This window comes from Doryrhamphus excisus, linkage group LG11 (assembly GCF_037039965.1).
Source record: "Doryrhamphus excisus strain RoL-2023G ecotype Guam linkage group LG11, RoL_Dexc_Guam_v1.1, whole genome shotgun sequence".
Classification (NCBI taxonomy): domain Eukaryota; kingdom Metazoa; phylum Chordata; class Actinopteri; order Syngnathiformes; family Syngnathidae; genus Doryrhamphus; species Doryrhamphus excisus.
Genome location: NC_136367.1, coordinates 10,768,267 through 10,793,326, shown reverse-complemented (window position 1 = coordinate 10,793,326; position 25,060 = coordinate 10,768,267). Strand labels below are relative to the sequence as shown.

General features: G+C 42.6%; 1 protein-coding gene across 2 annotated transcripts in view; it reads left to right on the top strand.

Annotated features, from left to right (window-relative positions):
* Window positions 1–24,724, top strand: part of vipr2 (vasoactive intestinal peptide receptor 2) — a 29,542-nt gene extending 4,818 nt beyond the window's left edge. The window contains exons 2-13 of one of the 2 annotated variants that reach the window (XM_058088822.2): window positions 1,707–1,812; window positions 4,721–4,834; window positions 5,212–5,303; window positions 13,678–13,775; window positions 14,636–14,768; window positions 15,077–15,227; window positions 15,869–15,929; window positions 16,301–16,370; window positions 21,380–21,465; window positions 23,747–23,876; window positions 23,987–24,028; window positions 24,181–24,724. In XM_058088822.2, coding sequence (XP_057944805.2) covers window positions 1,707–1,812; window positions 4,721–4,834; window positions 5,212–5,303; window positions 13,678–13,775; window positions 14,636–14,768; window positions 15,077–15,227; window positions 15,869–15,929; window positions 16,301–16,370; window positions 21,380–21,465; window positions 23,747–23,876; window positions 23,987–24,028; window positions 24,181–24,354 — 1,257 coding nt within the window. In that variant the 3' untranslated portion in view covers window positions 24,355–24,724. Of the gene's footprint in view, window positions 1–1,706; window positions 1,813–4,720; window positions 4,835–5,211; window positions 5,304–13,677; window positions 13,776–14,635; window positions 14,769–15,076; window positions 15,228–15,868; window positions 15,930–16,300; window positions 16,371–21,379; window positions 21,472–23,746; window positions 23,877–23,986; window positions 24,029–24,180 lie in introns of both variants that reach the window. The other variant, XM_058088811.2, reaches the window with a different exon arrangement.
* Window positions 24,725–25,060: the final 336 nt, after the last annotated feature.

The following is a 25,060-nucleotide window of genomic DNA, read 5'->3' as shown; positions in this document are numbered from 1 at the left end:
GCTGTAACGACAAATTACCTTTCCAGAAAATAACCCAAAACGAGGCACTGTGAAAGAACTAACCAAAAGCTACAACAGAAGAATTGCTGGGAAACAGGAGCGGACCAACCAGAATGGCAGGAAGGTGAGGAGGACGAGAGCAGGGTTCATCTTGGGACTTTCAGCTGGAGGCAAAGTCAAGTAATCATTGAATGTCTCAAGTAATCATTGAATGTCATGTTCTTTAAAGGTGACCTTAAAGGTGCTTATTTTGCGCCCTTTGTATCGAGTTGTGGACTCCTATAGAGCAGCTGCACATGATAAGCCACACAGAAAGCTTTCTAGATCTTCCAGAATCTGCACCTGTTCCAGCTGTATTACCTTGGATTTCCAAAACGGTCTGTTTTAATTTATTCCACCCACGGCCCGCCTCTGGGCACACCCACGCCGCTGTGATTGATCACACTCCCAAGCGCTCCCGAGGACTTCCGGACGACTGCCGAACCCCACTGCCGAACCACTTTTCAGAGAGTGGTTAGAAGCTAATGGTATGGTAGCTCGTGAGCTAATCGTCGGAGACCCCTGACTTACCATGTATGAACTCACATTATTGTTAATTAATAATGATTGTTAAGATTGTTGTCCGCGTTTTTTGAGTGCAGACAATGTTGGCACAACATTGGTGGTGGAAATGTGGTCATACACATTTTTTGTGGGACTACCCGTGTCTAAAAAAACTTGAGTAGAACCACCGATTGTGGTGGAAAAGGAGATGCAATTAGTATGTAGGGCTTGTCATTTTCATGCATGCAAATAAGACACTACGCTCCCTGTATGCACACTTTATAATGCTACACAGACAACCGCTTACTTACACAAAATAAGTACAGTTAGGACACTGGTAAATTGTTACTTACAGCTTGCGCTTCTGACTCTTCAACATGACCACGTAACGTTGGAAAGGCTTTTGGAGGATAGTCCAGCTCCGCCAGCTCTGTTCACAAACAGGCCCATATTTTTCTCATGCTGGTCGGGAAACTGCAACTCCAACCACTTCTGCCTGATGTTTGCCTCTTTAGGCGAGGGAGCATTCCCTCAAAGCTGAACAAATATTTCCTGAAAGCCATTGTTCCATGCTAACCCAGTCAAATCTTGGACGAACAACAGAGCGGGGGGAGGGCAAGCCTACAGCTTGGACTCGAGTGCGGAGCCATCCCAAACGTCTTTCAGGGCTCACTTCCAAATGTGCAAACCTCATATCTGAAACTTTGGTGTAGTTTAACTCTATCATGCAACATTCTAACAACATTATAGGTCAGAAAAGTGGAAAAAGCATATGTCCACTTTAATAAACTCAAAAAATGACAAATTATTCTCTAGAGCTGGGCAGATGAAGGAAAACTGAGGAAGGCAGTGTGTAGGCAACTACTTCTGCATTTTGTTATCAGTTGTGCTTCCATTAACTAATATTTCAATTTGTTTGATAATCTGAAACAAATTTAAGTTCAGCAAAAAAAAGTCAGTATGGAGGAAAATACTTTTTCACATGACTGTACATAACGTATGGACAGAAGGATTTGTTTCCACTGGGCTTTGTGGGACTCGTGCTGTTCACACACAGGCAGTCCAAAGGCAAACACCGCATGATGCATTGGTTTTTTTCACATTTGTCAGCTTGTATAGCATAACTATAATGTTACCTATTATTAACTCCATCGCTCCTGTAGGCTGATGGCCGCCACCCCACCTGTAACTTCCTGCTGGAGGTGGAGGAAGACCACGCTGAGTGTTTGAAGAGACTGAAGGACGAAGAGCGAGAAAGACAACACAAAGGTGGGACTCTCTGTTCAACAACATTTAAAGTATCTTTCACAGCCACATACGGATCATTGAACAATGGGAAAGAAGCTTGCCTGTGTGCCATTAAAGAGTGTGCATACAGGGAGCGGCGGGGTTGTTAGTCGTTTCCCACCACAATCAGTGGCTCTAGTCCAGCAAAAAACATTGTACGCCAAAATGAATAGTAAGTAGCTTTAGGTTTTCTACATTGGTAACGTGTAATGGGGTCATAACACGATTTTAGCGGGACTACCAGTGTTTAAAAAAACTCTTGTAGACCCACTGATTGTGGTGGGAAATGGCAACTCCAGACTCAGTGAGCTATGAATTTTCACCCTGCTCCATGTATGCACACTCTATAATGCTACATAGACAACCGCTTTTGTTCCATGAGTTAGGACACCGATAAATTGTGACTCATTTGTTTGCTCTTCTGACTCTTCCACACGACCAAATAACGCTGGAAAGCCGTCGGGCTTCAGCAGCAGTTTATCCAGCTGCATGCTAGCCCATGTTCACAAAACAGTCCAGTGTGAAATGCCGTTGACGGACTTAAACATTTTACTTTTACTGGTGGGGAATCAGGAACTCCTGCCTAATGTTTGCCTCGTTAGGAATTGGAAACAAATTTAGCAGCTAATCGTGACATTTGGCCTTCCAGGTACATTGTGCTATTGTGTTAGCACAATGGGGTATTAGCATTACTAGCATGCTAACATGAGGATAATAGCATGTATTGCAATTTTCATGAATATGAACATACTGTTAGCAAACACCGCTACCATGCTAGGTGTTAGCATGCTAACATTAATATATTAGGATTGTGAGAAATTTCATGTTTTCATGGCGAAGGAATCTAAATACTATGTAGGTAAAATAAAAGTAGGACTAATATTTATGGTGTATATCACAATATAGAGTGCTTTTCTACTTTATTATTTACTATTTACTATCTTTATGATTTTTTATTATTTATTTTTTATAAATGCGCGACTTAATTTTAAGTGATTTTTTTTTCTACATGGGCTTCACTACACTTCCACAAAAGTGAGTCACTCTTTCTGTAGTTTGCCTGTGCATTCACATAAACAGTAATGGAAAAATGTAATATATTACAATTAATGAAAGAGAGGTTTTTTTTCTCAGTTACCATTTTCAGTGTTGTTGGGCTGACCAGGAAGTGATGTAATGGCGATGTTTCTTTCACATAAGACAGCTAATGGATTGAACCTGCCCCAAACTCTGTGCGGGACTCACCACTGTCAAAGCATTGTCTGTCCCCTCGTCCCATATTTAGAAACAAGAAAAGCGGTAGAAAATGAATGAATGAATGAATGACCCATCCGCTATGGCTTGTATTGTTTCAATCATTGATGTGATTTTGTTATCTCTTCTACAAAAAGACAATCAGCACCACGTGGTGTTTGCGATTCCAAAAACCATTCAAGAATGAAGAACCCTCAGAAATATTACATCTGCTCCAAACAGCCCAGACAGAGGGTGGGCTGTTTTTTGGTATCTACCAAAAGAGAGCATATAAGTATGTGTGTTTGTGTGTGTATGTGTATACTGCAGATTATTTGCGTCCAATTTATTTTGGTCAGGCAGAGAGATAATCTCATCTATCATCAACAAATATAATCTGTTTAGAGAGGTTTAGTCAAGTTCTGGACCTGGTCCCAGTGGGATTCTGCTTGGATTTATTTCAAGATCAACCATTTGGCTCATCACTGTCACCGACTCATGAAGTCATCACCTCATCACCTCAATGATAAACTACACTATGTCAGTGGTGTCCAAACTTTTCTCTAGTGAGGATTGCATACATACAAATTGAAGGGTGGGGGGGGGGGGGCAAAATAACACCTTAAAAAGGCTTAGACAGTCAAAAGTGATCATTTTTATTACAGCAAAACATGCTGGGAAACGCATGATCTGCCCATTGCATAGACACAAACTCACATCTTACAGCTTGTGATGTGTTTGTGTTGATATAAAATACTGTAGCTTTTGCTGGCTCACTGAATGATGACGACGTGTTCGATCACCAATCACTTTATTGAAACCAACAACAATGCCAAAACAACCAACAACCACCACTTGCAAGTGTGGGCAACATTTGGGGATGAGTACCGCCTCAGTCAGGATTTGGGAGCATGCGGACGCTATGTAGCACTTTTACTGCAGGAGGAAGTTTCGTTGTGGGCGGGGCTGTGTCGGTCTACGGATGCGTGCTGTCTGCAACGTCACTTCCCCATCTCGGCTGTCCAATGAGTACACACAGCTCGTGTGGTGCTGCGCTTGAAACGCTGATGAGTCCTGGAATTTTGTGCTGGCCAAAGAAGAGGGAGTCGACTGCATCTGCAGGTCAGAAGGCAGCAAATGCGGCTGGAGGGGCCCAGCAGAGGCGGGCAAACCTGCTTTTAATTCAGGTTTTCAGTTGATAATGTGAGAAGATTAGGAATATATGCATTGTGAAATACAAAACGGGAGTTGTGGCTACCAGTAGCTCTTGGCCATTTTCATTTTGTAAGAGTAGCTCTCACAAGAAAAACCTTGGTGACCCCGAATATAGCCAATAGTTAGGCTGTATGTAATCGGTATTAGTGTCGGTATCAGTAGCATAAAACCCTTATGGGAACATGACTAATGGCTATTATGTCCACACTTGAGGGACACTGAGAACAATAGCAGGCAAAAAGCAGTCAACAAAGGCTGCAGTGCCGGCGCATTTGGACTTCTTGTTTGTGTTCATTAAAAGCTCAGAGTGGAGCAAAATAATGATGTGACCAAAAAATGCTGGTCTCAGCGTATTGTCTTGTTGGAAGAGGAGGGTCTGTGGGTGTCATCGTCGTGTCCGATGTCAGTCAAAAGCATTAGCATTCTTGTCTGCTTTGATCAGAAGCGGGCTGCAAAGGAGTGTGGGACAACATCACGTGCTGGGAGCGCACCGGCATCGGACAGACCTCCACCATCCCCTGTCCCCGCGTCCTCAAGACCATCTTTGGAACTAACGGTGAGCGGGGTCAGAACTCTCAAAACTAAATGTTGCCCTGTGTGTGTCTGGTGCGTGTGTGTCTCCAGATGGCTGTCTACGCATTGAGACGTTACGTAAGAACGCCGTGGCCTGCTGACACAACCCAGTCTGGGACGCATCCCAAAAGAATACCACCCCCACCCTGAACTCACCACATTTTACACTCATGATGTAACATGGACATTTAGCATCTGCTGATTAGTGCGCATCAAGCATACTGGCACCGACACATATTGTGTGGGTCTCTAAGCAGTAGTCACTTATTTGACCCCCTCTGCCATTTATTGTATTATTTCAGCATGTTGTCACCATTTCTGTCATCATTTCAGCATCGCGCTTGTCCTCTTTTTCTCCAGGAAACATCAGCCGGAACTGCACGGCATCGGGATGGTCTGAGGTCTTCCCTAATATCGCCAGGGCGTGTGGGTCAGACACCAGTCAGAACAAGGTGCATAAAGTGTTGTTCCCGTTCATGGCGCTGGGCCTTGATGGTGCCGATGGGGGGGAGGATCAATTAGCAGCGGACGTGATTTGGATCAATATGCTCCAGTGACTTGTTATTTAATGATGGTCATGTTCTTGTGATGAGAACACTTTGTATTTGTTTACCACAACTAAAGACAAAGAGTTGAACAGCGGACCCTTTAAGAGTAGCATCTGCATCATATAATCCGTCCCCACATGGACTATGATGGCAAAATAATCTGTTGGTTTTTGACTACAGACTAAGGTTGCGCCCACATTGTTTTGGCTCTACTTCTTTGTCAGGTCTGCACGGGTCAGGAGAATGTTGCTAATTGCAGATCAGTCAGCCAGTTCAGTTCGGGTCACGATTGTCTTTCTGTGAATCGACCATTATGTTTGTTCAGTTCAGCTCCTGATGCTCCTCCTCCTCTTCCACTTCTGACCTTTATCACATATTTTAAAAACACTCTTACTGTGTCTCAAATGGAATCATTGGAATTTGGACGTTTTGATCATACCATAAAATATCTGCTAGCTTTTTGCTTTATTCCAACTTCTTGATCATACAATGATTATGATGATAACTACTGATGATGGTAACTACTGAGGATGGTAACTACTGAGGATGTGTTAGGGTTAAACCCAAAACATTATCACCAACTGTGAAAGAAGACACAAAGACGTGAGATATAGGCTTGCAAGGAGAGTAGATCAGAGACTGTTCAGCAACAAATCTCCAACCAACTCTGAAACAGTCTCTGCTCTCCATCCTTTTATTAAAAGTTAGGTATGCCCTATTACATGAATCTCATCCTAAGGGGAGGGGGAGCAATACAAATTGGTTGAGAACATTGAAGCATTTCTTCAGATAACAGGAATGAATGGTTCAAAGAGACATCCTGGTTCTGGGTGCCTCAAGGACATCCCGTTATCGTGTGCCTGTAAGATGAATCATACAACTGTGTGATATATGTGTGCAATAATAACTTGGATATAAGTTATACAAATGTGTATTCTATGTGTGCAATAGTAACTTGGATAATATAAGGCAATGTAATTAAATGATATATACAGCTTTATTCCAACATTTCCCCCCTGTTTATCCAATTTACTCATCGTAGAACATCATTTATTGATCACTTCACAAGGATTTTCGATCATAAAATCATAAACACGTGAGAAAAAGTTACACCTAGAGGAAAAAGGGTGTCACTCATAATCACCTGGATCTGAAAAAAGATCAGGAATGTTAAAAGATGTTTCATCGTCATAGTCAACATTATCTTTATCAATGTTAACACTGTCCTCGTCGTCGTCATGTTGTGGAATGAGTGCGTAAAGCTCCTGAACGTGTAACTGAATAGGTGTAATAGCAGAAGATATCATCTGGGTGCAAATCCTGCGAATAATGGGGACACAAATACATCCACACACTGCCAGAATGCTGACAAAAACTGTCACTGCCAATGCAATTGTCATTAAAAGTGGCTTCCACTTACTGAAGAAATCAGCGAACCCAGACCACATGGAGGTATCAACACCTGAATGCTCCTTCATCTTCTTGTTTAGGGACTGAAGCCCATCCAAAGCCCTGGTGAGGCTGCCATTTGCTGCTGTATTGTTCGGAATGAACGTGCAACACTTCTCACCAAACAGGGCGCAGACATGTCCTTTCTCCGCCAACAACATGTCAAGAGCAATGCGGTTCTGGAAAGCCATCAAAGATGTCGCTGACAATTGCTCATGAATTGCTTGAAAACCATCTTGAGTATAATTTCCTAGCCTCTGCACATTGTAGTGGATGTAGTTGATCCTGTCTACATTTTTATTTATCGTTATCCAAGGAACAATAGATTCCCACCCAGCTGCTATCTGATTAACCAGTTTGTAATCATCAGGAACACCTCGTGGAACACCTATGGCATCGATGTATGTTGGGTCGTTGTCGCTCCATCCTGGTGCTGAGCGCTTGGTCCGATACCAAGAGCTTGGAATGACGGAGGAGAGTCCAGCAAAAAGTTCTTCAGCAGTCAGTTTGTATATGCTTACTGGCAAGATGAGGGTGACAGATGCACACAGTCCTGTGGTATTGTAGGGTAGTCTGTCATAGATGGTGTTTTCTCCACACCACCACCATATGTCACTCCGTGATAAGGGTGTAAAATATTCATCCACAATTTCAGTTTCAAAACACTGAGAAGCACTTAATGAACCCAATATTGTACCAGTTCCAATCCTGTTGATACACGTGAAATTTCCCCTTGCAACTTTATTAGAAAACAGTGGTTTCTACTTCTCTGGACCTGTAAGAGGGAATGTTTTATCAAACATGGCACAACTTCCTGTAGGATTGGTCTTGGCCATGACCTGTAAGAGACAACTTTTATTCAAGACAGAAGGAACTATTTGTAGTAGTGGTCTTGGTCCCATGCAAACCACACAGTCCTGGTCTGTGGTGTTTGCAGCTTGTTCCGCCATGAGTAACCAGTTGTTGTTTTGGCCTGACACACCAGTAATAACTTGGAACCAGTCATCATTAGTTTGAAGCATTGTTACTTTAACTCCTGCTCTAATTGTTGCTTTAGTAAGTTCTGGCTTCTTTAGCTTAGCCGTATAAGTTTGACATAATTGAATCGGGTAACATGTGTCGTATCCTGTTCTCCATTGGCATAACAAGAACTCCCAGCAGGAGCAGCCTAGCCCCACACACGAAGTATCTTTAGACGGAATTGGGCTTAGAAGTTGTCCTGAACTCAGATCTACGGTTAAGATTAAAGTCTTGCCATTGTTCTTTTCTACAAGTGACAGAAGTGGTCTTTGATGCATAGCATACTCGGTTGTAGTATATGATGACCAGTCATAACCTTGAGGATCTGCCACTAATGTCTCCCAACTCCCTTTCCTATCGTTAATCATGTACCAAGGGCTCTTATCTGGTGTAGCGTGCACTCCCATGTGACGTAACTGAGCAACTGTTAGGGTGATTACCGTTGTTTTATTTTGTGGAATGCACACTCTGAGTAGGCTGACATGCTGGTGTTGACCACAGGCAGGGTCGGTGATATCTTGCTTTATGTTTAACTCAGAGTATCGTTTGCCAGGCCGATGTATCTGTAACTGTCCATGTAGCAATAAGCTAATTCCCGTGATAATTAGTTTACTGCTACTCCTATTTTTGTTTTAACCTGAGCCATGTCTTCAGGTATTCCCTGGTTGCCTCTAAAGTCTTACAAGGCTGTGGACAATCTTCACCGGGTTTGAGACGACTACACACTAGAAGTGCAGCCCCCTTTGTAGTCGGACTTTACCTTGCAAGACGGTAGGCACCTTGAGAACCCTTCCAACAAGCCCTTTTATTTATTATTTATTATCTTTTTATGCCTTTTTTTTTTTTTTTCTTTTATATAACGAGTTCTACAATGTAATTCCTACACTGAATTTGACGATAGGAACAGTTAATTTAGTCATATTTTAGAACCTTTTTGCAATGAGTTAAATGAACCCAAGAACCCCTTTCCGCTATTTTAAGTGCTGTTGGAGTTGTCAATAACACTTGATATGGGCCTTCCCACTTTGGTGAATGCAAATGTTTCTTCTTGATGCTTTTAATCAGAACCCAGTCTCCTGGTTCTACCAGTTGGTCATCCTGTGGAAACACGGACGTTTTGTTGTCTTCAATAAGTGATTCATTTTCACGTTTAATATTATGCAGTACTTTTCTCATATAGTCTGCTAGATTACTATCATCGCTTGTTTCCCATTCATTTTTAAAATAAGGTAATCTGTATGGTCTACCAAATAACATTTCATAAGGCGTTAATCCAGTCACACTTGTTATATTAATGTGTAATTTTACCAAGTCTAAACACTGTGTCCATGGTCTTTTTGTTTCTTCCATACATTTTTTCAGTCTATTTTTAATCGTTCCATTCATTCTTTCAACTAAACCTGCACTTTGTGGGTGATATGCACAGTGTCGTTTTAAATCTATATGGAATGCTTTCCCAATATTATCCAGTATTTGATTTACAAAATGTGATCCGTTATCGCTGTATATTCTTTCTGGTATGCCGTATCTAGGTATTATCTCTTTACATAATGCTTTGGCTACCGTTATTGCATCAGGATGTTTAGTCGGAAATATTTCAACCCATTTGGAAAATGAATCTATTATTACTAGACAGTATTTCTTTCCCTCACTTTGGTTTAATTCTATGAAATCCATATGTATGTGTTGGAATGGATATTCTGGTTTTGGAAACTGTCCTCGTTTTGGTCTCATATTGCCTTGGCTATTGTGTTTAGCGCAAATTAAACATGCTCTACAAAAATTTTTTGAATAGGAAGTAAATCCATAAGTTGTATAAACGGTATTTACTAATCCCACCATCCCCCCTGTTGAGACATGGGACTTCCCATGACTCAATAAAGCAGCCCATTTAAACAATTTTTTAGGTAGGATTGGTTTATGAACGGGTCAACAATATATTCCGTCTAATATTTGTGCTCCCTTCCTGAGCCACATGTCCCTCTCTTGTTTAGGAGATTGTTGTTGCATTTCACGAAGCAAGTCACAACAAATCTGATCCTCCTGTTTCAAACCCTTTTCTTCAGCCTGTAGAACCTTGACTTCCCCTAAGGCCGCTTGCTTAGCTATTTTATCAGCGAATGCATTCCCTAAAGAAATGTCATCCGTTCCTGAGGTGTGCGCAGCACATTTGCATATAGCTAATTTTTTGGGTAAGTGTACGGCATGTAATAATTCTGTCAACAGTTTAGCATGAGTAACCGGTTTCCCCACAGATGTAACCATACCCCTGTTACTCCAGTATTGGGCAAATGTATGGGTAGTAGCATAAGCGTACTGACTATCAGTGTAAATTGTGACATTTTGATCCTTCATTAATTTACAAGCTTCCGTGAGAGCCGTAAGCTCAGCTGCCTGTGCAGAAAAACTTTGTGGCAAGGCACCTGCCCTTAGAACCGTATCGCGTGTAACCACAGCAAAACCTGTCCTCGTCTTCCCCAAGTCATCTTTGCGGGAAGACCCGTCAACAAACAAAATCTGACCCTCAAGCAAGGGTGTGTCCTGCAGATCAGGCCTACTTTTAGATGTTTGTTCAGCCAACGCCTGACAATCATCAGGCACCCCATCCTCACAAGTTGGAATGAGTGTGGCTGGGTTTAATGCTGTGCACCTTTCTATTGTCAAATGGGGTTGTGACAACAGAATAGACATGCATGATAAATGCCTCGCAGGCGACAAAAATGTCATCTTGGTCTGTAGTAGCAAAGCGGAGACAGCATGTGGTACTTTCAACACTAAAGGGTGAAAGAGAACCACATCCGCACTTGATGTCACTGCCAAGGAAGCCGCAACCACCGCTCTAACGCAATGTGGCATTGCGCGAGCAACAGCATCTAATTTAGTCGAAAAACCTTAATCGTTAATTCTTCACCTTCTTCCCCTGTTCACGTTCTTTTGGTAGTATATCTCACTTTCCCCCACGTGGAAGGTGTCCTGCACTTCCTTTTTTTGTTTACTTTTAGTCACTTTTTCAGCATGAGTAGCATGCGTTATGTAGTCATCTAGGCTACCCGATGGTAAAGTTATGTAATGTTTAGCCACCCACTGACTAATTTCTGTTCTTGCTCCTGCATGTAAGGCATTTTTTAATTGTTGTTTGTAGGGCCCCGCTTCCTCATCACTATATGGTAGCCCACTATTTGCCTTGAACACCTTTTCTAATCTGGTACGATAATCCTCAAAAGACTCGTCTGGTTTTTGTTTGCATCTACCTATCTCAGTGTAGTTTGCCCTTTTGCGGAATCTAGTAATCACTCTTTCTATGAGTGGTTCTAGTTGCTGGCGTAATGCCATAGAATGTGGAGCAAATGGTCTACCATCGTCATCAGCTGGAGTGTATCCCCCTTTTACATGAAACCAGTCAGGTCCTAAGAGGGTCATCCAGACCTGTTGAACTTCCGTTCCATTCAGATGGTAGGATTGTCTTAGATTTTCCATTTGAGTCACACATTCAGCTATGTCCTCTTTGGGAGAGGGTATCCCTTCAAGGGCCTTCTTGATGTCATCTTTTGTCCAGGTCCTAAAAACCCTAATTGTCAAATCTTCACCATTTTGACCTGCTCTGGGGTTTGGTAATTCAATGAGGGGACAAAGATCTTCTAGCGGAGGTACATCTTCTGGTAGACGAGATGTTCCTGAAGAGAACATGTTTTCTCTACCAGTTACCATTTTCTTTGTCCAATCACCTACACTGCCCTGCGATCTAGTATAAGGCACGTTTGGTGCAGTAGGTGCAGTAGGATGTAAACTAGCTGCACTAGGAGGAGAATAAACTGGTGGTTTATTATCTTCCTCTTTTGGTGACCTTCTGTCCAACATTTCTCTTGCTTCTCTGTACGGCCCTACATACTCATCATCTTCTTTTCTGTGAAACAACATGGTTGTTTTATCTCGCTCCCTACATTCTTGTTCCTGTTTTTTATCTCTCTCCTGTTGCTGCCTCTCCTGTTCCTCTTTTTCTATTTTAGCCTGCTTTGCTCTTTTTTCACCTGCCTCTCTCTGTCCTGCTATTTTCATCCATACGTAAGTATGCTGAATACCTTCTTTGTTCATTTGTTTTTCCTTACAGTTTGTTTTGTTTCTGATTTTTTGCTGTAAGTCTTTTATTCCCGCCGTAGAAAGTTTGCCGTTAAAATCATATTGTTTTATCCAATATGGTAGCGGTTTTAGTGCTTCTGGATCTTGTTTTTTCACCACTGTTCAATCTTTACATTCTAGTTTGTCTATTTCTTTTTTACATTGTTTACTTTGCCCTTTTCCCATTTTGACAATTTGGTCCCAACTATGATGAGTGCTCCTAGGGAGTCCTAAATAGTTGGGGATGTTCGTAGTGAGGTGGTGATCAATGCCTTATTGTGGTAATTGTCAAGCTTCTACCCCGGTGAGGGCGGACAATTCTTGCCTTTGCATCCACAACAAGTCACCACTTACAATCTCACTGTTTGGTATGGAGTTCGAAACCTAGTGGTTATCTTACTCCCATTTACACTCTCATACACACTGTACACACTGTCATGCACACTCCTTTAACGCGTTTTCCTTATGCCAGAGGACGCCGCCGTCCTGACAGATTTTACTGTATCTTTCAACAGAGCGAGTCTATCCCTCTCGCGTAGACTTAACTGTATCTTTCAACAGAGCGATCAACAGAGCGAGTCTACCTTCGCGCGGACTTTTACTGGACTTTGTACCTGATAGAGTCTAGAATTGTCAGGGTTTTATACCTTATCGCCTAACTCGTCTCCCCTTGAATACCGGTATTTTATTTCACTTCACACATTCCCTTTTTAAGTGAAATATGTACTCACTCACGCCTCTGTGATCCTGGATCTCTGTCAACCGTCGGATCCCAGCCCGAGAGGGAGGAACCAGTCCCGGAAAGGGTATTGAGTGCTGTGGCCACAGACTTGCCTGGATCTCTCTCCCACGCTGGAATCCTTAGGTCTGTTGGAATCCGGCTCGAAGGACCAATTTAATGTTAGGGTTAAACCCAAAACATTATCACCAACTGTGAAAGAAGACACAAAGACGTGAGATATAGGCTTGCAAGGAGAGTAGATCAGAGACTGTTCAGCAACAAATCTCCAACCAACTCTGAAACAGTCTCTGCTCTCCATCCTTTTATTAAAAGTTAGGTATGCCCTATTACATGAATCTCATCCTAAGGGGAGGGGGAGCAATACAAATTGGTTGAGAACATTGAAGCATTTCTTCAGATAACAGGAATGAATGGTTCAAAGAGACATCCTGGTTCTGGGTGCCTCAAGGACATCCCGTTATCGTGTGCCTGTAAGATGAATCATACAACTGTGTGATATATGTGTGCAATAATAACTTGGATATAAGTTATACAAATGTGTATTCTATGTGTGCAATAGTAACTTGGATAATATAAGGCAATGTAATTAAATGATATATACAGCTTTATTCCAACAGGATGGTAACTACTGAGGATGGTAACTACTGATGATAACTACTGATGATGGTAACTACTGAGGATGGTCGCCATTTTGAGTATTTTGAGTGCAGCATTTGGGTATTGACAGTGCACTGGGTTTTGTCATACACACTTTGCTGTGTGAACGCATTTATTTACTCAAAGTAAGACTACTACTAAGTACACAAGTGAACCACCGGAGACACAGTAAGTGTGTTTTTACTTAGGACTAGAAAAAAACAACACATATGGCTGTCTTCTTTACTGCAAAAGTCTTTCTCAGGCATGTACTATAGTAGTAATTTGTGGTTAATTGTGTGTGTGTGTGTGTAGCTGGTGTTCTATGTGCTGGTGCAGACATTGTACACGCTGGGTCACAGCCTGTCACTCATCGCTCTGACCACAGGAAGTGCTGTCCTATGCCTCTTCAGGTGAGACAATGTCCAACAATGTTTATTCATTCATTTTCTACCGCTTATCTCACCAGGGTCGCGGGGGGTGCTGGAGCCTCTCCCAGCTGTCTTGGGGCGAGAGGCAGGGTACACCCTGGACTGGTGGCCAGCCAATCACAGGGCACATAGACAAACAACCATTCACACTCACATTCATACCTATGGTACTCCGCTTTCCTCCCACATTCCAAAAACATGCTAGGTTAATTGGCCACTCCAAATTGTCCATAGGTATGAATGTGAGTGTGAATGGTTGTTTGTCTATATGTGCCCTGTGATTGGCTGGCCACCAGTCCAGGGTGTACCCCGCCTCTCGCCCCAAGACAGCTGGGATAGGCTCCAGCACCCCCGCGACCCTCGTGAGGATAAGCGGTAGAAAATGAATGAATGCTGTTGCATGAGCAAATGATGTATTTCCCAGCATGCTCTGGTGTTGTTGATGTTGATGTTTTTGTGGTTAAAATGATCACTTTTGACTTCTTAAGCCTCTTGAAGGTGTAATTTTGTACAGACAGGTTGTAATAGTTAAGTTGTCAGTTAAAGTTAAGCTGGTTAAGATCATTAAACATCACGTTCCATGCATTCCATCCACCATGCTATTCTTGGATTTCAAAAAAGAAAAGAAAATAATTTAATTGTGTAAAGAATCAAATGTAGTTTGTCTTTTCTCAACATCCTGTATCATCTCAGAGGAGAACTTGTCCCATCCACCAGAGATTAGCTGTTGGACTATTATGGGGTTGCGGTTGCGTGGGAGTATTGCTGCAGGCTATGCGAAGATTAGCTTGCGATGTTAGCAGCGGAGAAAGTTGACGTGTTGAAATTGTGTTAACATGCAGGAAGCTCCACTGCACCAGGAACTACATCCACCTCAACCTTTTCTTCTCCTTCATCCTGAGGGCCGTGGCCGTGCTGGTCAAGGACAACATCCTCTTCAGCCACACATCCTCCTGTTCTAGTCAGCCGTCACTGGTGAGACACTTCATCTCGGACATCATCTAAATGCATCCAATACCGTACGAGCCAACATACACCAACGGAGGCAAGGAAAACCAAAACCAAGGAAAACAAACCATCAGTCCTGCTATGTGGAGTTTCTGGTAATGTGTTGACTATGGTTAATTTGTCCTGGTGGGAATAACACTGAAGTGATGTAAACAGCAGGAAGTGGAACATGGTGTGATCCATCTAATGAGCGTCCTGATGAGTCTCAGATAATACCTAAGCATCAGAGCCTAATTAACTGTTGTCGTGTTTGTTGTCGTGTTTGTGTGTCTCAGGTGGCTTGTCGAGCCAGTCTGGTCTTCTTGCAGTACTTCGTCATGGCCAACTTCTTCTGGTTGCTAGTGGAGGCCTTGTACCTTCACACGCTCCTGATGGTCATCTTCTCAGAGAACAGACACTTTGTCATCTACATGTTCATTGGCTGGGGTACGAAACGCTCCTATCAATATTCCATTTCAGGGAAGTTCATAGCTGCTGAGGCACCTTTGCCATCAGATGTACTCCTGCAACCCCATCACCTCCATTCCTACCCCGTATTTGGGAAATGTGCAAATGAAGCCATTTCATGCTATGGCTGACGGGCAAACGCGTGGCAACGTCCAAATGCTCCAAACACAGAAATGATTTGCAACCAAATGGGCATAAACACCCATCCATCCATCTACTGTTTATCCTCACTAGGGTAGCGGGTATGCTGGAGCCTATCCCATTGAGAGGCGGGGTCCACCCTGGACTGGTGGCCAGCCAATCACAGGGCACATATAGACAAACAACCATTCACACTCACATCATACTTATGGACAATTTGGAGTGGCCAATTAACCTAGCATGTTTTTGGAATGTGGGAGGAAACCAGAGTACCCGGAGAAAACCCACACATGCACGGGGAGAACATGCAAACTCCACACAGAGATGGCCGAGGGTGGAATTGAACCCTGGTCTCCTAGCTGTGAGGCCTGCGTGCTAGCCACTCGGTCGCCTTTGATATAGGAAATAATTGATATAATATATATTCAAGTGAGATGATAATAATAAATGCTATTTCATGTTGTGTGTGGTTGACACAGGAATTCCGACAGTGTTTGTCTTCACTTGGGTGATGATGAGGATTTACCTGGAGGACACGGGGTGAGTGTGTGTGTGTGTGTGTGTGTGATGCCTCATGTTGCAGAAAAGTGATGATCTGAGTTAATGATCTGCTCCTGATCATCACTGATGATGATGATGCTGTGATCCCAAACATCTTGTCGTAGCAGCACACGGACATACAGCGTTGGGATTAACGTGTGATTGTGACGTGATCAAACTTCGGTCCCATAATGGGATTTACATGTTGAGCTCTTTGTGCACTTCATGACACTGCAGGTTGTGGTTGTTGCATGTGAGAAAAAAAGTGCATGATATTTTGAGCTGTTCTTAGGATTTTGGCCACCTCATTTGAAAGGGTAAAATACATTTATCGAATGAATGTTAAAATTACTGTGGGTTCATGTTTTTAGATGCTGGGAGAGGAACGACAACCCGATACCAAATTGGGTCATCAATGGACCCATTGGACTTTCTATTCTGGTAGGAGGAGTTTCATTGTGTTGAAGTTGCTTTTGAATTATTCCAAAGACTTTTCATCCTAAGGTTTCAAGTTTCAGGTCATTCACACAAAGGATGTCTGATAATATCGGCCGATATTGGTATAAGAATGACATATATGATCATATCAGTATTGTTTTTTTCTGCCGATATTGATGTTGGTGCACGGGTGAGACCTAAATGTACAATTTGCAATGACTATTAAAGGGGAACTGCACTTTTTGGGAATTATGCCCATCATAGACAATCCTTATGTGAAACATGAACACATATTTCTATCCATTTTCTGTGCATTATAGCACATTAAAACAAGTTAATATGAGCCTGCTCACAATGCTGTCATTGGGATACACCTATTTCGAAGATGAAGCCCTGTAAAAAAAATCTTGGCGCATCTATTCCAATGACAGCATTGTAAGCTAGCTCATATTAACTCGTTTTGTCGCGTAAAGCATCTTCTATCAATATGTCTTAACGGATATCACACCTTAGGATGAATGACTTTTCAGCCTCACACGGCGTTAAACAGCCAATAATAAGAAGCGACCCGCTTCAATGTTCCATGTTGTTCGTGGGTATGCCCCACAAGTAGGATGGGAGTTGGAGGAAAAAGGACCTTGATGAAGTGATGCAGAACATCCCTAGGAGGGAAAGAGTTGTCATTGGGCAGACTTGAATGGACATGTTGGTGCAAGAAATAGAGATGATGAAGAGATGATGGGCAGGTTTGGTATTCAGGAGAGGAACGCAGAAGGACAGATGGTGGTTGACTTTGCCTGTAGTGGATACGTTCTTCCAGAAGAGAGAGGAACATAGGGTGACCTATAAGAGTGGAGGTAGGAGTCCACAGGTAGACGACATCTTGTGTAGACGCTGTCATCTGAAGGAGATCAGTGACTGCAAAGTAGTGGTAGATGAAAGTGTAGCCAGACAGCATAGGATGGGGGGGGGTGTAGATGGACCCTCATGGTGAGGAAGATGAAGAGGACCAAATGGTGGAAACTGAAACAAGAAGAGTGTTGTAGGATTTTAGACAGGAGTTGAGACGGGCTCTAGATGGTCAGGAGGTGCTTCCAGATGACTGGACAACTCCAGCAAGTGATCAGGAAGACTACTTGGTAGGAGAGTACTTGGTGTGTCATCTGGAAAGAAAGCAGACAAAGAGACGTGGTGGTGGAATGAGGAGGTGCAGGAGTGTATACAGCCTAAAAGGTTAGCTAAGAAGAAGTGGGACATGGAGAGGACTGAAGACAGTAGACAGGAGTACATAGAAGTGAATGCTAAGGTGAAAGTAGAGGTGGCAAAGGCCAAACAAGAGGTCTATGATGACTTGTACGCTAGGTTGAACAGGAAGGAGGGACAGATGGATCTCTACAGGTCACTGATCTCTACAGAGATGGGAAGGACGTGAAGCAGGTTAGGGTGGTCAAGGATAGGAATCGAAGTGTACCTACAGATGCCAGTAGTGGGATGGGAAGATGGAAAGAATACTTTAAAGGAGAGCGAAGGAAGAGTAGAAGAGGTGTTTGCTGTGGACCAGGAAGTAGCAAAGATTGGTAAAGAGGAAGTGAGAAGAGCATTGCAAAGGATGAAGAGTGGGAAGGCCCTTGGTCCTGATGATCTACCTGTGGAGGTATGGAAGTGTCTAGGAGAGGTAGCAGTAGAGTTCCTGACTAGGTGGTTCAATAGGATCTTAGGTGGTGAGAAGATGCCCCAGAAATGGATGAGAAGTGTGTTGGTGCCCATCTTTGAGAACAAAGGTGATGTGCAGAGCTGTGACAACTCCAGAGGTATAAAGCTAATGAGCCATACCATGAAGTTATGGAAAGAGTAGATGAAGCTAGACTAAGCAGAAGTCGGCATCTGTGAGCAGCAGTATGGTTTCATGCCAAAAAGAGTTCTACAGATGCAGTATTTGCTTTAAGAATGTTGATAGAGAAGTACAGAGAAGGTCAGAGGGAGCTGCATTGTGTCTTTGTAGATGTGGAGAAAGCCTATGACGGGTGCCTACAGAGGAACTGTGGTATTGTATGAGGAGGTCTGGAGTGACAGAGAAGTATGTTCAAGTGGTGCAGGACATGTATGAGGACTGTAAGACAGTGGTAAGATGTGCTGGAGGTGGGTCTGCATCAGGGATCAGCTCTAAGCCCCTTCTTGTTTGCAATGGTGATGGACAGGCTGACAGATGAGCTTCAACAAGAATCTCCATGGACTATGATGTTTGCAGATGACATTGTGATTTGTAGGGAGAGTAGGGAACAGGTGGAGGAGATGCTAGAAGAGGGGAGGTTTGCTCTGGAAAGGAGAGGAATGAAGATTAGCCGCAGCAAGAGGGACTACGTATATGTATGTGTGTCAATGAGAGTGGAAGAGCGAGGTTACAGAGAGAAGAGATACAGAAGGTGGAGAATTTGAAGTACCTGGTGTCAACAGTCCAGAACAATGGAGATTGTGAAAAGGAGGTGAAGAAGCGTGTGCAGGCAGGATGGAACGGGTGGAGAAAAGTGTCAGGCGTGATGTGTGATAGAAGAGTTCCAGCTAAAATGAAAGGAAAGGTATACAAAACTGTGGGGAGACCAGCCATGTTGTTTGGTCTAGAGACAGTACCACTGAGGAAAAGACAGGAAGCAGAACTGGAGGTAGCAGAGATGAGGATGCTGAGGTTCACATTGGGAGTGACCAGGATGGATAGGATCAGGAAGGAGTACATCAGAGGGACATTACATGTTAGAGGCCTTGGAGATAAAGCCAGACTGAGATGGTTGGGACATGTCCAGAGGAGAGATAGTGAATATATTGGTAGAAGGATGCTGCCAGGTAGGAGGTGTAGAAGAAGACCAAAGAGGAGGTTTATGGATGTAATGAAGGAGGACATGAGGGTAGTTGGTGTGAGAGAGACAGATGCAGAAGACAGGGTTGCATGGAGGAGATTGGTTAGCTGTGGAGGGAAAAGTGGAAAGAGAAAGAAGAAGTAGTAGTCCAACTTGAACACTTGACTTTGTTCTTGCATGGGTATTAGTGCCACACACAAATGTATAGTTTTCCAAATCATAATGTCGCAGTTGATAGGAGGACATTTTAGTTTTGAGAATGACACAAGTATTGGTTTTCACAGTTTGCTGCTTTAATGTTTTCAGATATGCCGTAGCACAACTCATAACTCTCGCGTAATGCCACAAAGGCGGCCATCTTGACACCGCTGGGAAGTGACATGAGGGAAAGACAGGGCTCACCAGGATCGGACTGTTGATGATTGGGCTGAGGTTCTCTTCAGCAGTGAATCCAATTTTGAGTTGATGACCACCACCAGTCAACTTACTGGACTGGACAGACTGTCTCGCCCATACAGTAAAACATGGGGGTGGACCAGGGATGATCTGGGGTTGCTTCAGTATGAGTGGAATGGGGCAAATCCAATTGTGTGAAGTGTGAATGAACCAGGTCATGTACAGAAAAAAGTATTCTTCCATCAGCTGGAAAAGTCTTTAATGCCTCGAATGCCTGGATTTTCCAATAAGACAACGCCCCTTGCCACACAGCAAGGTCAGTTAAAGCCTGGATGGAGAACCGGAAGATCCAAACTCAATCATTCTAAATCTCTAAATCCAATGGAAAACCTGTGGAAAATCATCAAACTCAAAATGGAGAGCCGGAAGCCCCAAAACAAAGCAAATGAGTTTGACGTTGTGCAACACGAATGGGCTGCTGTGACGGCAGAACAATAGCAGAAGGTGATGGTGAAGAGCATGCCAAGATGCATGGCTGCAGTCATCAAAAACAATGGTTATACGATCAAGTACTAACTCCAGAATACCTAAAAGCACTGGTTTTATCAGTACAATGCCGCTAATATTGATGTAATAAGTGATTTCGGTTTTGATTAAATTTGTTCTCAATCAGAAATCACTCCACACTCTTTATTGCTCTCTGGTTCTACCATATGTTACTTATTGTGTGGAAATATGGGCTAATAACTATGAAAGCAATCTTCACTTGCTAAATGTACTGCAAAAAAGGTCAGTAAGGATAATTCATAATGCCGCCTACAGAGAACATACTAACTCCTTATTTCTAAAATGACAAATACTTCAACTTGCTGATATAGTTCATCTTCAAACAGCTAAAATAATGCATAAGGCTAAAAATAAGCAATTAGCTAAAAATGTCATCCAATACTTCTCTACAAGAGAGGAGAAATATGATCTCAGGGAAGAAGTACATTTGAAACACTTCTATGCTAGGACTACGTTATGCTAGCCATAGCATTTCAGTATGTGGAATCAAACTATGGAATGTATTGAGTAAGGAAATCAAACAATGCACAACGATGAGCCAATTCAAGAAACAATACAAGCAGTTGATGTTTGCTAAATACAAGGATGAAGAGTCTTGAACCAGTCATGATGTGCTATATATATCACTATATTGACACTTACTATAGTACCCATTATGGCATTGGATGCTCATATCACCGAGTACTTCGGTACGAGGTACATTATTTAAAAAAACAAACAAACTTAAACTGTATTATGGAAAGCAGGAAGTGAACAAATGTAACAGTTAGTGATTGTAAAAGTACCAGATGGAGGGGTAGGATTTAATAAGCTTTGCTTCTTCCTACTCCTTTTGGACATGTGAAACTGGGAACTGATTATAGGATGCACTATAAATAATGTCCAAGTGAAATAAAACCATTACCATTATCAAGAAAACCATGGAAAATGGCTCGATATCAGTTCTTAAATCCATGTCTTATGAGCTATTTTTGTTGTTAACATTATATAGGTATATAGGTAAGCCAATGTTGAGCATTTCTAATCGACACAGACAGTGACATCCCGAATAACAACACTAAGTCAGGCTGTTGATTGGATCACACTCCACAAAGTTTTCTTTGGTGCTGGTTGGTTCTGTTACTCTTCAACTCTTCTATCAGAAACCAGTCAATTCATCTTTTATGTCAGTTCTCCTCTCTATTTGTGGCCTCCTAGGTCAGCTTCATTCTCTTCATCAGCATCATTCGGATCCTGGTACAGAAACTGCAGTGTCCCGAAGTGGGCGGCAACGACCACTCACAGTATGGGTTGGTACCTCCCACCACACGCACTACCTGACACCTTTACCTCTGTGGTCCTCTTCACTGCTTGTACTGTATTTCATGACTGCAACACTGCTCCATCATCAGCTGACAGGTTCAGTCCAGATGAGCCAGACCGACATCGTCAAGTTAGCGACAACGCCAATGTGTTTTGGCGTTGGGCTGTCATTGATGAAGAGTCTCAAATAAAGAGAATAACTGTAGGTGGAATCACATCCTGGTTCTACTGGAGAGTCAGATTTATGGTTGGGAATACGGAGAGCCAATACCCATTCTAATGTCTTCATATCCATTCCGATGCATTTAAGAGGCAGGGTCATAAAAGTTGGCATGGTTTAAATGAGGGCACTTGATTTTTTTAATGACATGAACCTTTTATCAACTTTCATTTATCACAGCTCAGTACATTTTCACAAAATATGTTTACTTTAGAAAAGCTCAAGAAAAAAACTTTGCACATATGCTGTTGTTTATGTGTTAGTGTGTTAGCGTGTGACGCTACAAGCTCTTCAACACGCACTAACTCAAAGATTTGTCTATGAGGTATGAGTCTGGTGTTACCAGATTAGCACCATTATACTTGGCTGCCTCAGTGTTGGTGTAAGCTATTTTTATGACACCCTTATTTTGTTAGCACAAGTAAACAGGCTATAGTACAAAAAAAATTGCTTTTTTGAAGGCCAGAAGGTCTCTTGACTTTTGCTAAAAGAGATGCTAAAAGAGCTATGGACTGTCAGTCATTTAAAATATTTAATTGCGATTAATAACATTTCATTCATAACTTGTAATTAACTTCAATTAATCACCAAAAGCTTTTATCTATGGTAGCTTCATAAACATTTTATTCTTTCTTTATTGAAAGATCATTTTAAAGTTTTTTAATACACATATGAATATGAGAATGGGTAATGGGTTTTTTTGGTATTTGGGGACTCGAAAGTGAAAGCATGTATTTTGTGTTCTCACTGAGCAGCAGGTGTTGTTGATAGGTCCGCCCGCCCAAAGACAGTCACAAGCCGGTCTCCAAGCCGCGATGCCGTGGGGATGGAGTTCTAAAACGCAAATGTTTCTTAATCTTCTGTTAGCCTGGATAAAAGAGGAGGTGTGTTTATATTTTATTGTTAGTCTATCGCTACTCTTTATTAGTAAAATGAAGTGGATTAGCTTACAATTCTTCGGGTAAATGTAATTGGTAAGCCTCAGTTGTTCTCTCTTGCTATTATATACTCACCCGAAGAATGTGCTCCTCACGAACCACGAACCATGAAGCTAACCCTCACCCTAACCCTAACCCTAACCCTAACCCTAACCCTAACCCAACGGAATAAACACAGCATCATCTGATATTGGCTGTTCCATTGTGCTTGCTTCAAAAAGTTCTCAATTGCCAACGTGTAATGGGAGAACTTTGAGAGTAATTGGCCGAGATAAAAGTTATTTTGTTTTGATGAAATTACGGTCCATTATAAATGAAACCAGTAATCAATCATTCTAAAGGTAATTAAGGTGTTTTTACTCACGTTTGTGTGTCTTTTACGGGGTTATGTTTAAATTAGATGATGATGTCATCTCGTGACTTCTAACCAATAGCTATTTTACTGAAAAGTTGCCAACAGTGCATAGAAAAGAGACTGTAACAAAGTACAACCAAAGAATCGGGCGAAGGCACACAAAAACGATGAACAAAAAGCGCTGCTGGAAAAAGCAAAGTTAAAACGAGGTACTCATAAAAGTACTAGAAGAGGAAATGTCAAGTGAGCTAACAACACACAATGTAACCAATAGAGCTACTGGAAAAAGCCAAGCAGAAACAAGGTCACAAAAATACTACACGCAAGGTAGTGCAACACAAGGTGATGGTTGAGCAACGAATGAGCAAAGACCTTGCAACAATCTGGCAAATGGCGAGTCTCCGAGCATGTAAAAATGTAAAAAAAATGCCAGGACAGGATTAGAAACTAGAGGGTCAGAAGAACAGCCGAGACATCTGGAAGACAAGGTCACAAAGACCAGATTCAGATGGTCTGGCGATGCAAGAAGGAAGGATTGAGATTATATTAGACGGATGCTGGGATGGAGCTACCAGGGAGGAAGAGATTCCAGAGGCGGGAGGACTGGGGTAGAAACACATGATCCTCATGATCCTGAGTGGCGACACCCCCCCACCCCCCATAGCATGAAAATATGCCTGTGAGCAGTCGTGATCATATTGAATTGACATTTCCTTTGTTAATTCAAGTATTATGTGTTGTAATTCCAGGAGGTTGGCCAAGTCCACGCTCCTGCTCATCCCCCTTTTTGGGATTCACTACGTGGTCTTTGTCTCGCTCACGGAATCCATAGCTCAGGACTACAAGATCTTTTTTGACCTGGCCCTTGGATCCTTCCAGGTGCTGCTGACACTTGAAGTGTGGTTATTGCCATTAATATGTCTTTTGGTGGTCATTTCTATCTCATGCATTGTAAGTATATAATATATTAGTCTTTTTATGTCTTTTAGGGTCTGGTGGTTGCCATTCTCTACTGTTTCCTAAATAGTGAGGTTTGTAATCCAATGTTTTAAGTCACATAGCTGCATAAGAGTTCTGTAGTCGCTCGTTGCTCGGCAGAATCCACCGGGGATTAATCCCCAGATCTGAGAGCTTATGTATAAAACATACAAAGGAAATATGAAAGCATGATGTGTGCATGCAGGTGCAAGGTGAGCTGAAGAGGAAGTGGCGTAGTGTGTGTCTCAACTGCCGTCTGAACCGGGCCCAGCGCCTCAGCATCACTTTGGCCTCCAGGAACGGTTCTGAACCCATGGTGCAGTTTCAACGCACGTCCAGAACTCAGTCCATCCTGCAGTCGGAGACTACTGTGCTCTGACCATCAAGAAGCTTTATCAGGCCGGCTGGACCTTTATGTATAACTTAAAGAACTGCACGGCTTGGCCCTGTACAGCTGACCTTGTAAGGTTGAAAGCCTTGAAAGCCAACATCGTCACTGAGGTCACTTTTATGTGGTCAGTTGTGTAGTATTTATTTAGCAGTGACTGAAGATTAGATGAATAAGAACAAGTCATTCTACTTCATATGTACACGGATGCATGCATGCATCCCACAATGCATTGGACAATGGCAACAGGTACTTGTTTTGTTGGCGGTTGGGTCTGACCAATCACATTCAGAGCATGAGAAGAGGCCCTCTCTGGTCAGACCATTTTTTGCTTTTTACCTGTCCAATCAAATGTTGGAAATAGGCAAAAAATATATATATATGTTTTTGATGGGGCTGCACGGCGGTCGAGTGGTTAGTGCGCAGACCTCATAGCTAGGAGACTATCAAGACTGCATCAGCTTTTCTTACAACTAGGCCTGTCACGCTAATCAATAAATTGATTAATCGCACGATAAATAATAAAGTCCATAATTTTGCCGGCGTTCAATCCCACCCTCGGCCATCGCTGTGTGGAGTTTTCATGTTCTCCCCGTGCATGCGTAGGTTTTCTCCGGGTACTCCGGTTTCCTCCCACATTCCAAAAACATGCTAGGTTAATTGGCCACTCCAAATTGTCCATAGGTATGAATGTGAG